The sequence below is a fragment of the Manis javanica genome, chromosome 4 (genome assembly GCF_040802235.1).
Source record: "Manis javanica isolate MJ-LG chromosome 4, MJ_LKY, whole genome shotgun sequence".
In the NCBI taxonomy this organism is placed as follows: Eukaryota; Metazoa; Chordata; class Mammalia; order Pholidota; family Manidae; genus Manis; species Manis javanica.
In genome coordinates this window covers 4,969,185-4,983,170 of record NC_133159.1, presented here as the reverse complement: position 1 = coordinate 4,983,170, position 13,986 = coordinate 4,969,185, and the positions used below count along the sequence as shown (strand labels likewise).

The following is a 13,986-nucleotide window of genomic DNA, read 5'->3' as shown; positions in this document are numbered from 1 at the left end:
GAAGTTTTCCCCAAGCAAAATGTTTCTATCTACCTACAGACACATCACCCACAGCACCTGACAAGTATCATGGATTTGGCATTTCTGCTAGGGTGACTGAGTTTTGATTTATAGACAGTATTCAGAAGAGCTAAAGGACTTCTAGGTTCTAACATTTTGTAATATGATCTTTAATGTAAAGTTATATCTATACATCCTAATGCATCATGGGCTTTTTCTAGTGAGAACCCTATTTTCTCTTGAAGAAACAGGGATAACATCACCCAAAGTTAAGCAGAGTAGAAACTAGTACTCTTCTACCCCTCTAAACTAAGATGTTTCACTGTGAAATAAGAAATTAACACCTCAGTACTGGTTCTAACAAACAGAAAATAAATGAGATGTAGCTGGTAAAAATATACCTCTATCAACCAGTATGTAATCCAGTTGATTATACATTATAACTGCCTACCTGCCCTGAATGCTGGAAAACTGCAAGCATGGAAAAGTAAATGATTTTGTGGAAGGGTAGGAAACTGGAGGTTAAGGAGTGGATGAATCCCCAGATGTCAAGGTGAGTTTGCACGCACCTCCCAAAGGTGTGCTACAACCTATCCACTTCTCCACGTCACCCTGGCTTCCTTCTGGCTGACGGCGTTACAACCAGAACAAATGACTGCTGACTGCAGGGGCGAGGGGTGGGTCCTTAGGAAGTGACAAGACCTGAGATAAGTTTTGCTTTTTCTTTTATCCCCTGGAGTTGTTTTGTTTTTTAAATTCTGCACTTGGTTGGCCATAAGGTCAGTGTGACATAGTACAGGGGTCCGCATGAGCCAGGCAGGCACCCACCCCATCTCAATATTGCATTGCTAAACTATGGCAAAACCTGAAAAATCAGGATGATAGCACTCTAATTTAATACTGCATTTAGCTGCTGATCCTAAATAACACTTTGTCAGCTTTTGTGATCTAGCACAAAACCACATGTCTTGTGATATACCAGCTGGTCTGTGGTAATGCCCTTGACTTGAGGCTTAAAAGCTTTGGTTGGAACATAACTGTGATGTATTGTATTTCCATTTCAAACTGCAACAATTATCCCTGGCTTTGGCATCACCCAGAGTGCTACCAAAATTAGATTACGGCTACTTAATAAGAGTACTACTCCCCTCCGGTGCCCCTCCACGTGCTGCTCTTCTCTGCGCTACTTGTTTGCAAGATCGAAAAGCCATGGCTGTTTGGTTTACAGGATGAGGGGCTAAGAACCATCTGCCTGGTCTGGTGTTTCTTTAATTAAAACTTTAATTACAGATATATGTCTGCACAGATCGGTGCAGCCTATCAGCTCCTGTTCTTAATTACCTGAGCTAATGAGAACAGAAAGGAGAGCAAACGTTCACTGAGTGGCTACTATGTTTGAGCGCTCGCACCAGATGCTGCAACCCACACAAGAGCAGGTGAAGAAACCCAGAGGCAAAAAGCCTCGCCGGGAGTTTCAGCCTTCCCTGCGCATCCTCTTAACCCGCAGAACAAAAGAAGTCTTTGGGGTTTTTCTATTGAAAAAATGAAGGGCTAAGAGCTGTGATACTTGTCTGCCATGTGGCACATTTCTGAACCCACCTAAAGATGTGTGTGGCAGTGAAATGAAAAGTCTGATTTAACTCCTCCGATTCTGAGGTGTCACACGGTGCCACAGTAACCACGGTCACAGTTTCCCAGGGAAACAATAAGCGCCTATGAGCACAAACAGGAGACACCTCCCGTTACTTCCTGACGGTGCTGCAACCCTATGGCCACCTTCTCGTCATTAACTCCCTGTCCGGTGAGGGCAGCTTCTCCTTGAAGACAGAAACGTCCTTTCACACTTCCACCACGCGCCCCTTAGTCTCCTCATTGCCACAGGAAGAGCTGCCCTCCTCAGGAGGCCTGCTCAGAGCCTCGGCCACAGCTGGGGGCTGGGGCCACACACAGGGCTTCCCACTGGCTCCCCCCACTTCTCTCTACTCTCATGTAAGCTCTTCACCTGAGAAGGCAGGTCAGAGGGAGAAACGCAGGAGGAGGGGCCCTACGTTTCTCCATCATCTCTGAAAGCAGACAGCTAGTCGCACACACCTGCGGCTATCACAGGGCTTGCTCTGCCCCCTTGGTTAAGGCGACAGAGGAGGAGGGGCCTTGAGCAGCAAGCCCGACTGGCAGAGTACCTGGAGAAGGGCCTCTGCCTCCCAGGAGCAGGTCCCTCATCACCAAAATGAGGGACCCAGCCCAAATGACCTCAGACCACCCAGCTCTAAAAACTATGCAGCAAATACACTAACAGCCTGATTGATACAAGTGTCTCTGCACAGTCAAGTCCATCCAACTGGCCAACATTCTATCCTGTTCAGTGACGGAAGCCTGGAGTTTCTCAAACCATCTAAATCTATCATGCTAAATGATCTACGTCTTCAAGATAAGCCACCCAAGTTGGGGTAGACAGTCATAAACAAAACCTGAGAATCTGACAATATGAAGGCCAGTGAGGCAGGGCGCCTACTCCTCTGAGAGATACAGACTAGGACAAATTAAGAAGCATCAATTTGAACCCCTACGCTGTGCTGGGCCCCCTTGGAGGACTGCCCAGTAGTTTACAGTCTGATGACAGGCCCATAGGCATCTGGTAGACGATGGAAAGAAAGAGGAAAAGGAGAGGGGAAGGAGGAGCCGGAAAAAGGAGGAGAAGAGGGAAAGGAAAATAAACGCAGGGAGGGAGAAATGAAGGGAGAAAAAAGAGGTGGAAGAGAAAAGCAGGCAAGGCCTCTAACTCCACTGAGCTCTGCGACTCATTTCAAACCTGGCTTTGTAATAGTCAAATGCCCACTTGCAGAAGACTACAGGTGACCCTTGAAGAATGCAAGAGGGTGGGGAGGATTTAAGGCACCAACCAAGCCACTTTCCACACAAAAATCCCCATCTAACTTTGCCCAAAAAGTTTCTAATACCTACTGTTGACCAGAAGCCTTACTGATGACAAAAACAGTAACACATATTTATATGTCATGTTATGTACTGCACTTATACCAAAGTCAGCTGAGAAAAGGAAGATTTTTTTTAAGCTGTCACAAATCTGCCCAAAATTTTCCAATATATTTATTGAAAAAAATTCATGTGTAAGTGGACCCATGCAGTTCCAAACTGTGCTGTTCAAGGGTCAACTGTATTCCACAAAGTGGGTGGTTGAGTTTTCCCACAGAAAGGGTGCTGACTACTGCTACCTGAATTACTAAACTGGCCCTCAAAGGCCCATTTTAACCTTACAAGGTAGCTAGCTACACATGCCGGAATGTGGCCCCTACTCCGGAAGTGCTGGCCTATGTGCACAAATTATTCATCATAAACTCCCTGTACTTCTGAGCCCATCAATCAGTGTTCTCTGCTAGAAAGGCCATGGGAGGGGCCAGTGCAGTCCGGCTTAAAGCTGCACAAGTGACCCTGGATGCACAGCCAAGATCAAAGCAGCTACAAAGCCCGTGAAACTGCCACACGTGTGATGGTGGTGGCATGTCGCTGGAGGCCTTCCTAAGTCAGGGGTGATGATGGCTGAGGGACAGTATGCATATAGCTGCGGCCCCTGCAGCCGAATGGCAGAACCATTTCTTGTCAGGGGTGCAGCCAGGGCTGAGACAGAGGTAAGGCAACAGGAGTGGGAGAAGGGAGGCCCCTAAATCTCAGCCCAGCTCTGCAGCTGACCAGAGGCAGGGCCTGTGAGAGCTTATGCAAGCTGCCTGAGCATCAGTGTTCTTGGGTACACAATGGGGTTGACATACCAACCACCTCATAGATAAATTCAGATACTTAAGATGTAGGAAAGCACTTGGAAAAATAAATGACACAAGAGTGACCTCCTATTACCACTTATTCAAGTTAGGGTGAAGCGCTGCAGCCTAGAAATCTCTGAACAATTAAACACTTTCTGACTCCTTAAAAGCTAGCTAGACAGCTCCCTGAAGCCGACGGTGAGTGAGCGAGCGCTCGCCCAGGAAAGTCGCGGCTTCTCCACAGGCCTCTTGCACCTCCACAGCCCAAAGCAGCTAAACCAAAAGAGCTGCAGCAAAGGGGGAAGTGGCTCTCAGTCATCTAGACTTCTTTTCCTAAAAGGTCAGGAACCCAGATTTACCTTTAAAGCCCTGAACTTGCATCAATTTAGAGGTGCTCAGCTACATAAACTACCCAGTCTCTCTCCAAGACAATGTGAGAAGACCAAGGGGAAACTCTTCGATGGTTCATTTTCTGCAAGGTGGGTATTGCCCTCAGAATTCCACTTCATCGAACCTCGTGATGCCTGGGTTTCTCCTTGTGTGCAGGGTCTGACCTGAACACCAGGGCCACAGCCATACGACGCCAGCTGCCACTAAGTACCTTGCATACACCAGCTCATGGTCCTCTGAGCAACATGACTGTCATCATCCCCATTTCAATGAGGAGGAAAATGAGACACAGAGAGGTCAGGTGATGTGTGCTGGTCAGACCACCTGCATGGGGCCATGGTGGGAGGTGGGATTCGCCCCAAGGCAGCCTGGCCCCGGAGCCCATGCTCCTGGCCCTTCACCACAGGACTCACCACCGCTGCCTATCAGCAGCACAGCCACAAGATGAGCTTTAGCTTCAAGAGCACCTTTCTTCTGGGTTCCCAGGATGTCTGGCACACAGTGTTTCATTTATCCTACCAACAACCCTATAACACAGTAGGAGGCATACAGTATCCACATTTCACACAGGATAAAACTGAAGCAGGATGACTGAAATGTTTCACACCAATGTCACCCCAGACCCTGTCAGTCAAAAGCAGGTTTCCTGGCTCTCAGGCCAGGGTGGTCTCCCTGAATTATGCTCACAGAAACACTTCCATATCAGCTTCCCACTCAGTGGAATTCCTAAATGCTAAGCAATAAGCAATGCTCACTGAAAATAAGTAATAAATGTGCCCATATAGTAGCTCTCACAAAAACTAGGTTATCTTAAAATATATTAAACAGAAAACTTGAAAGAAAATCTATCTTAAAATGCATTAAACAGGAATCACTGAAAAAATCAAATTGACCTAATTATAAAATAAAATATCACAATAAAAACAATCCTCTTGTGCACCTATTAACATCTCATCAGCTGCTACTAGACTTATCAAGTACTTGGCTCTCTCCGGAGGGCATGGGAACCTACAGGGGAGATGTCAAAGGGCCCTGACTCTGTCAACAGGGAGCTGGTGACTCTCTGGGGACCATCAGCCAGCTCACCCCCAGTGGTCAGGTGGGTACAGAGCTGCTTAAATGCAACACAGCAGACCACCATGCTCAGCTCCTCTCATCCCGGTGAGTCTCCGTTTGATAAACTATGGGCTATACACTATTCCTTTGGTGCTAGAAGGAAACAGCATCAGGGGGAACAAATAAAGAATGGAGTCTGGAAAACATTACTACTCAACTTTGAAAGCATTGTCATTTAAAAAAAAATCACCTTAAAATGCAAGGCTTAATAAATAAGTTGTTCCCAACTGTTGTGACATTCATTCCATGTACCTTCTGGCTTGGCAATTATAGGACGTTTTACCTAGTAGTGTTTCTCAGCTCTGATATTCTGCGCATCTGTGAAAAGATGCCCAACAGGCCAAAGGTGGTTTCCAGGGATCTAAGTATAATAGACAAAACCACACCAGTAGCCTGAAGAAGTGTTCAAGAGAGCTCCAATCTCCAAAGAACAGCTCACTACAACTAATTTTAATTTGTGGCTCTAATGAATGACATCAACTTTTATAGGTACCAGCAAAGCTCAGGAAGGACGTAAGCCCATCTCAATGCTCATTTAGCAGCTTCAACTGTGTGCAATGAAAGCATCCCCACTACATGTTAGAGAACAGAATAATGAGACACAAAAAATAACCTGTGCTGTGGCAGGCTATGCTATGAGATTTCAGGTGATTTTTTTTTTTAAGAATATAATTTCTTAGGAATATTTTGGCCAGTTCAAAGAATTAACTCATGTGGTTTTTGTTTTTAGATTTTGGGTTGTTCTGCTTTCAAGTAACAGTTTTCTGAAGAGAGGAATACAATGGAAAAATGCATTGCCTTTAAAACAGTCATGAAATAGCATATGGCATAAAGGACTCTGGTATATGGACCATCTCCACAGGTTGACCAGGTTTCCCACAGAGACAAAATGACATTTCTGATCATGTTAAAAATGGTGCTTATTCTTAATTTATACCTCAAATAAAGAAATAAAATATTAAGCAGGGGAAAGGTAAGTTTTGGAAATGAGACCAACTTTCTTATCCTCTATTCCATACATGGAATAAAAGGGCTGAACTTTTTCTCCCAACAATACTTGAGAATAGAATGTGGCGGCTAAGTCAAAAATTCAAGTTGCCACTATTTCTGAAAGAAAGATGAGTTAACTGCAAAGTATGGGGTGTGTAGTGACAATGGGGATGCCTGTAGGAAGCGGTGGCAGTGGTGTGGGCGCAGGGAGAGAGTGTGGGGGTCTGATGTGCGTGTGTGAGTAATGTGTGAACACCAAGTTAATTTAGCTACTGCAAAACACGAATAGAAAGGAGATATACTGTATGGGGAAATGCACTCATTAAACTTAAATTTTAAAAGGATGAAAACACAGATTACACTTTATTTTAAAAACTGAAATGAATTTTAATACAGAAAATGAGGACAGCATTTTGCAAATTTATCACTCAAAGAGGTATCTCTATTTGAGGAAATCAGCGTGTTACACTTTGAGAGATGAAATGTTACAGCTTGTACACCAAAATTAAAAAATGAAATTAAATTAAAAAATGAAATGGTTACCAAGGTAATGCAGGTCAGGGGATCAAAGGTGAAGGGTCACACATTATTAAAAAGAAATCCAAAAGGACGGCTGCATCATGATCTCTGCAAAACAAAGGAGCTCTAGTAAGTAAAACTAACATCTCTGAGAATTTAAAATCAAGTTCTTGAAAAGAAGATTCCCCTGTATCTGAACACAGTTCATTCCTGATTCCATGTAGAGCCATTTTTATTAACGTACAAAACCAACTTTTAATTACCTACTACAACAAAAATCTTTGTGAAAATTCAATCATTCAATCATATTAAAAAACCCCAAATATCTCCAATTATAAGTGACTGGGAAGTACTGGCATTCCCACTGGACCCCGCACCCTGTTTTCTGGAAATGACAGTGTCTGACAAGCTGCCAGCATATCAGGATTCTGATCCGATCACACGTGGTGAGCTTTTTTCCCCTGCTCAAGGAATGAGTTCCAGAATTGAGTTTTTGCAAATTTCTTTCATTTGAAGTAGCTGCATAAAATTTCCATTATTGGAACATTTAGTGTAACAATGTTCTAGAAGACAGCAATAAAGTGAGACATGATAAAATAATCTGTGTAACTGTATCTATTAAGATCTGTTCTCACATTCAACTCTCACTGCACAGGGGAAAAACAGACATTTTAAGCAAAATAACCTGCTAGTTCTACTGGAATTACACAGAATAGAAGCTTGACATGAGGAATATTTAAATATCTGAGAGGTTAGACTTTGATTTCCTGTTATTATTTACTCATCTTCCTTGTTAACAAACTAAAAGTATTTATATTTTTAAAAGGACAGAAAGAGCTAAGGTTTTGTTTTGCAACATGTAGCTACCACTTAAATCATGACGAACCCACTGGCAGCCTCAGCAAGCATAACACTTAATAGTTACAGTAAGCAATTTTCACATTCCACCCAAGTGAACACAGTCATTATGACAAAGTCATCTTGGGTCTCCTGTCTAAACTACGCCTGAACAGGCTACATTAACTGATTTCAGGGTCCGAACTCCTTAATTCCTACTGGACAGCATCTTCTAACAGGCAATGTAAACAATGGCTTCCCGTGCATGACAGCAAATGAGAGCATAACTAGCAAAAAGAACCTGGGTTAAATACCGTTCCTTCCACCAGTCTCCTAGTTCAGCTTCATCCCACAAAATCTCACATTGGAGTTTACCTTGTTAAAATCAAATTCTAAAAATACTTAAATATTAAAAAATAGACAACTGCCTAAAAGGTTTTTATTACAAGAAACAGGATATTCTTTCTGGTGGCTTGGAGCAATCAATAAATAAACAAACTCTACAAAAGTCAGACCTCTGTACCCCTGATTAGGTTCTGTTAAAAATAACTTGGCAGAGCTTCATGCCCTAGACACAAGTATGTTAGTGCCTTACGGCCACGGTTCTAAAAACATGAACTTTTTTCCTAAGTTCCATAGCTACTGAAAAGTAAACTAGCATTTCATTTCTCTGGAATACTTATCTCATGTAAAGTCTGTCACATATGTATTTGTTGCTGGGAGGCATGCAGGCAATTTTGAACACTACAGAAGGAATCAATACCCCATCAGAACAATGCATATATTCTTTTAGTAGCATGTTATTCAGAGCACTTTGTCATATTTATAAAGAAAAGCAAGAAGCCAGCAATATGTTAGTCAAGTTTTGTTTTACTAAAACACTTTCTATTAAAAATGAGGAAAAATATACCTATTCAGATACATATATTACAGATACATTATCTACATATATCCCTTCATTACTAAATCATATTTTATTAAATAATTTCTTCTTGAGGAGAATAAAGTACTTACAGATGCTTTTTAGAAAGACTTCTAAATCATTTCTAAAATTTATCAGCTCATAAAAATATGTTAGCCCAAATTTTCTACCTGCTTAACCCCTGCCAAAATTGCAGACACATTAGCCTAGTCCAACATGACAGAATCCCCACAAAGGAGCTGCTCTTTGAACTCCTCAAAGCATTATAACCAACCAAATTCTCACAAATAATTCCACAGAATGAACGCAATATAAGTACGAAACACAAACAAAAAGAACTCTCCCGACCTAAGCTGTGAAAGTTCTGACAAAATCTGACTAACAAGTGGCTTTTGACAAAGCTGCCGATAATGACAATGTATTTAGGTGATTTAAAAAAATTCTAGGAAGGATTTTAGCTAGTGTTTTTTAAATGAGTTTGCTATTCCAGGTGAAGGAAGATAAAGGAGTCACTACTCCCTAATATTCAGGGGCCCTGGAAAATAATCTGAAACATAACAGAGCTAGAGAGTGGGGCCCACCGCGGGAGCACCCGCTTCAGCTCCAGCAGCCAGGAGGGGTCCTGGGCTGCTCTGCTGGGGCAGGGATCTCGGCCTACACTGGAGGCCGACCTCGCTTCAGGCCGCTTCACTTTGTTATGCTTTGAAAATAATGCATTTTTACGAATCAAAGGTTTGTGGCAACCGTGCATTGAGCAAGTCTATCTGTGCCATTTTTCCAACACCATTTGCTCATTTTGTGTCTATATGTTACATTTTGGTAATTCCTAAAAGATTTCAAGCTTTTTCATTACTATTGTATTTGAACTGCTACATTTCAAGATAAAGCTTGAACAGATAAGGAGCTGCTTCTTATGGATGAACAAAGACAAAGTGGCTTTTTGACATGGAATCCACTCGTGGCGAAGATGCCATAAGACTGTTGAAATGACAACAAAGGATTTAGAATATTCCATAAATTAAGTTGATAAAAGCAGAAGCAGGGTTTGAGAGGAGGGACTCCGATCTGGAGAGAAGTTAGACTCGGTAAAATGCTATCAAACAGTATCACATGCAACAGACACTCACTCATGAAAGGAAGAGTCCACAGATGCAGCAAACCTCATTGTTGTGTTATTTTAAGGAACTACTGCAGCCACCCCACCCTTCAGCAACCACCACGCGGACAGGTCAGCACCATCAATGACCAGGCAAGACCCTCCCCCCAGGAAAATGACTATGACTCACTAAAATGCCCAGAAGATGGTTAGCATTTTTTAGCAATGAAGTATTTTGAAATTAAAGTATGTAAATATTTTTTAGACATAATACTACTGCAGTTAATAGATTACAATATAGGGTAAACATAACTTTCATATGCACTGGAAAACCAAAACATTCATTTGACTTACTTCATTGCAATACTCCCTTTACTGTGGTGGTCTAGGACTGGACCCACAATACCTCTGAGGTATGCTGGTAGTAGATTTTCCCACAGAAACAATCTAACAACTACCTACTTAACGTGCAATCTGTTGAAGTGACGGTTCTGTTCTAAATCTAGAGGCCATGGGGCTTGAGTAGTTTTTTACTGTTTTCCCAAGGACTGGTTCAAGTTGAAACTTCGGATATGAAACATTTTCCTAGCGATCTGCCTGCACTCCCCCACCGCCAGAGTACCTCACAGACCAAAATTAAAAATTACTATCTTCCTTTCTCCTCTGGAAGCTCCCTTTTCTTCAGTGAGGCCCAGGTGTTAGCCAACTAGGAAGGACTGAATTGATGCACACCAGTGCCTGCAAAGACAGGGAGTTTCTTTAACCCCAAACAAATCCTGATTGGTAGAACTAGCATTTTTACATCAAGGGGGAAGGCTAGTCTACTGCAGGAGGGTCCCCTTCCAAGATGGCAACTAGTAACTGAATTAAATAGGAACTACTCAAAAATCCTACTAACCCCCAAAACTTTTCAGACTTAACTAGCACCCCCAGTGCCCTCACACTGGCAAACGGTACTACCATAGTGTTGAGCTGCTATCAGAAACACACCAAGCCTCACTCTCAAAAGAGCATCTCGCCAGAGTTATGGCAAATACTTTTCCAGGGAAATTCTCACCCATATTAAGCTTTCAATGTCTGGACAACTTTTATAGGGATATGTTTTCCATACTCAATTTGTATTCTAGATTAAACTGCAGGAGGACGGGGCACATACCAAGGACTGTCCAGCATTTATAAGCAAAGAGAACTGATTCACTTCTCAACTAAACAAAGCATGTCATTTCTAATAAAGTTAAATCATGACAGAAATGCTGCCATTTTCAACTCAAGCATATTATTTTCAAAACAAAACACATGGAAGAACTATAAAGAAATGAAAAACAAAGTGCCAAGAATACTCAGAGTCAGAGAAGCTAGGTGATAGTTTAAACCCATTAAAATAGCCCTACATATTTTACTAATTCTTTACAAAATAGCTATTAACTTGATAATATAATCCTTTCTGCAGAAGAAACTAACCTCAGCAAGTATTCAGAGATTAAAAAAAGAAATGCCCAGCCAAAAGTTTGTTACAGTGTGGGACCAAAAAAATTTTTAACTATAAATATAAATAAATCACCACCATGTCATTCAATAAAACAGACAATACAGTAGAATATAACACTCTTGAGCTAAGTATATCCTTCAGTTAAGTGGGGATTATATTTTTATTACCCCTTCATATTAGAATTTACACTAGTTTTTTTCAGCATCTTAGAAACACTATCTATTGAAAAAGAAAAAAAATCAAAACACCTGGTCTTCATGTCTGTGACCACTTCACATGGCCTAGTCTGGCCAGGAGGCATTCCCTCCCTTCTCTCCCAGCTTCCAACAAGTCACCATCTCTACCACTCTTCCAACCTTTCTGAAATGTACCTCCTCTGTCAACTTCTCAGAGACAGTCTAAGATCTGTCTTTCTCAAAGTTTTCTATAAATGATACAGCAACCTATACTTACAGTCATATTATTTCTACTATAGTCCTCTAACTACAAATACCTCTCTTCCTATGATTTTATCCTCAATGATACAATAACGTTTCTCACTAACAGCTTCAAAGATTTCACAAAAGAATGAACAGTGCGAGGAAGGGATGGCAAAGAGCACCAAGGAACTTTCAAGAGTGGTAAACAGACCCACCATGGTGGGGTGAGGAGCTGGCATGTGGCACGTGCATGTGCACACTTACCAACCATACACTTGAAGGATGTGCAATTATTATATGCCAATTAATATACTGGCATATTTTAATATTACAGTTGCTCTTCAAGTGAGGATTGTGGCATATAATATATAATTATAATATAATAGCTCAAAAAACCTATTTAAGGAGGTCTCTGCCCTCCCTTGCACACCTGGAGCTGCAAGGCCCTGCTGTGCCCCATCCCACAGGGAAAGCTGACAGTCATGGGGAGCCAGTAGATATGCCTTCACTGAGTGGCTAAATCTCCACTCTGGAACCACCTGCTGCTGGTCATCTTGTTAGGTGCAATAATCAAAGTATCCCCATAGTTTAAAATAAACAATAAATAAATACATAAATACTATGTACTCAAAACATTTTATATTGATTATTAACTTACATATTAGCCACAAGCCTGAAATTAACATCCTTTCTAAATCAAAAATCAGGGCAGTCCAACATATAGTTTCTCTAAGGAGAGAAAAATCAGCTTTAGACACATTCCTAGCTTTGCCAACAATACGTAAATTCACCAAGTATTCGTAAATGTTTTCTTCAGATTTGAAATTTACATTAGGTCAGCTTGCCAAAGCTAGACCCATTCCTTTCTAAAACCATCTCACTAGGGAGAAAGAATACAATATACACCAAATCCCCCCACAAATACAAATTTATAGACTCACCCACTACTGATTTTATTTCTGTATTATTTGTTTTTAAGCTTACTAACCGTCAGACCACTGCGTATTTTAATTGCTCTACTGGCTTCCTAAATGGCAGTCAGGATCATGAAGACCCCTACATTCCCCTTTTCCTCTATCCATTCCTTCTCAAACTTCACAGTGAGTGACCCCCAATTTAAACCCAGTCCTTTGTAGAAATGTTTTCCCAAGTCCTACCCCTAAGAGACTACAATTTGGTACATCACAAGAGGAGCTAAATCTGCACATTTAGCAAAACCCCAAGGTGAGTATGACCAGAAAAGTCCACAGTTCTCACTTGAAGAGCAGCTGCCCAGGTGGGTTCAACCCCACCCTCCAGTCCCCACACACCCTGCGACTTGTGGGCACTGAGCCACAGATGTCACGCTGCAAAAATGTAAAGTAAGAAACAAATGCCAGCTGACAACAGCTTAAGGTGGTTTTCCCTCCCAAGACTATTAAAATTTTTTAAATGCCAACAGATGCCTAAAGAGTCATTAAAATCCAAAAGAATAAAGCTATACTGAAAGGTAGGGGGACTATATGAGATACAGGGAGTCCTTTCTGGGCTTCAAAATCATGCCATGAGATTCTGGACTCCAGTAATAGCTCTACCACTTACTCCTTCTATGACCTTGGACAAATTATTTTTTGACCAAGTCTCACTTTCTTCATCTAAACATGAAGGCTGTAATATCCCTACCTCAAAGGGTTGCTGTGAGAACTAGTGAAAATAAGTAATAGAAAAACCTGCTTAGCCTAGTGCTCAGGAACAAAAAAGCAATGAAGGCTGGCTCTGTGATTACTATGATTACGATGCTGATCATCTTTAACATTCTTTTTGTTTTCTGATTCTTTCCAAGCTTTACAAGAGGAATATTGCTATTCCCATTTTTGCAGATGGGCAAAAGTTAAACTCTAGATGTAAATCTTAAAAAGGGCAGGTGTGTATAGATCTACCCTACCCCTCAGCGCTAGCACAGAATCAGGGTATGGGTGGTGTGTGTCTCTGGTGTAACAGCCTTACACATGCTCGGCTCTCGGCAGTATTCGGGGAATGAGGCAATAAACAAACGGGTAAGTCCTCAAGGGTGAATACACACTTCTAGACTCACTACTATACCTATCAGAGCACCCCACACCACGCATTTAAATGAATACACTGTAGGATTTAAATCAGTACAGTAGGAATACAGAAATAAATTCAAGGACTAATTTGCATATATCTGCATGCAAAAAAGGAAGAGAAACTGTCTTCCATTCTGCAGTTCGGCACTAATTTAACTAAAAGATAAATTCATTCAACAAATATTCATGGAGCACCTAACTCTGGGGCAGACTCAGTCCTAGGTGCCCAGAGCACAGTGAAGAGCCAATAGAAGGTCTCAGCCTTGACTACACTAGCCATGGAGGCGAGGATTCCGACACAAAACAAGCCATTTCAGGCACCAAGAGCTTGATGAAGAAGTGCAGAAC

General features: G+C 41.7%; 1 protein-coding gene across 15 annotated transcripts in view; it reads right to left on the bottom strand.

The window, feature by feature from the left end:
• CAMTA1 (calmodulin binding transcription activator 1) overlaps positions 1-13,986 on the bottom strand; it is an 806,010-nt gene that overhangs the window by 723,787 nt on the left and 68,237 nt on the right. For 2 of the 15 annotated variants that reach the window (XM_036999813.2, XM_036999814.2), the window contains one exon: positions 6,603-6,896. The exons of the other annotated variants lie outside the window; for them this stretch is intronic. In XM_036999813.2, the coding sequence (XP_036855708.1) occupies positions 6,859-6,896 (38 nt within the window). In that variant the 3' untranslated portion in view covers positions 6,603-6,858. Of the gene's footprint in view, positions 1-6,602; positions 6,897-13,986 lie in introns of those variants that run through there. 15 annotated transcript variants of the gene reach the window in all.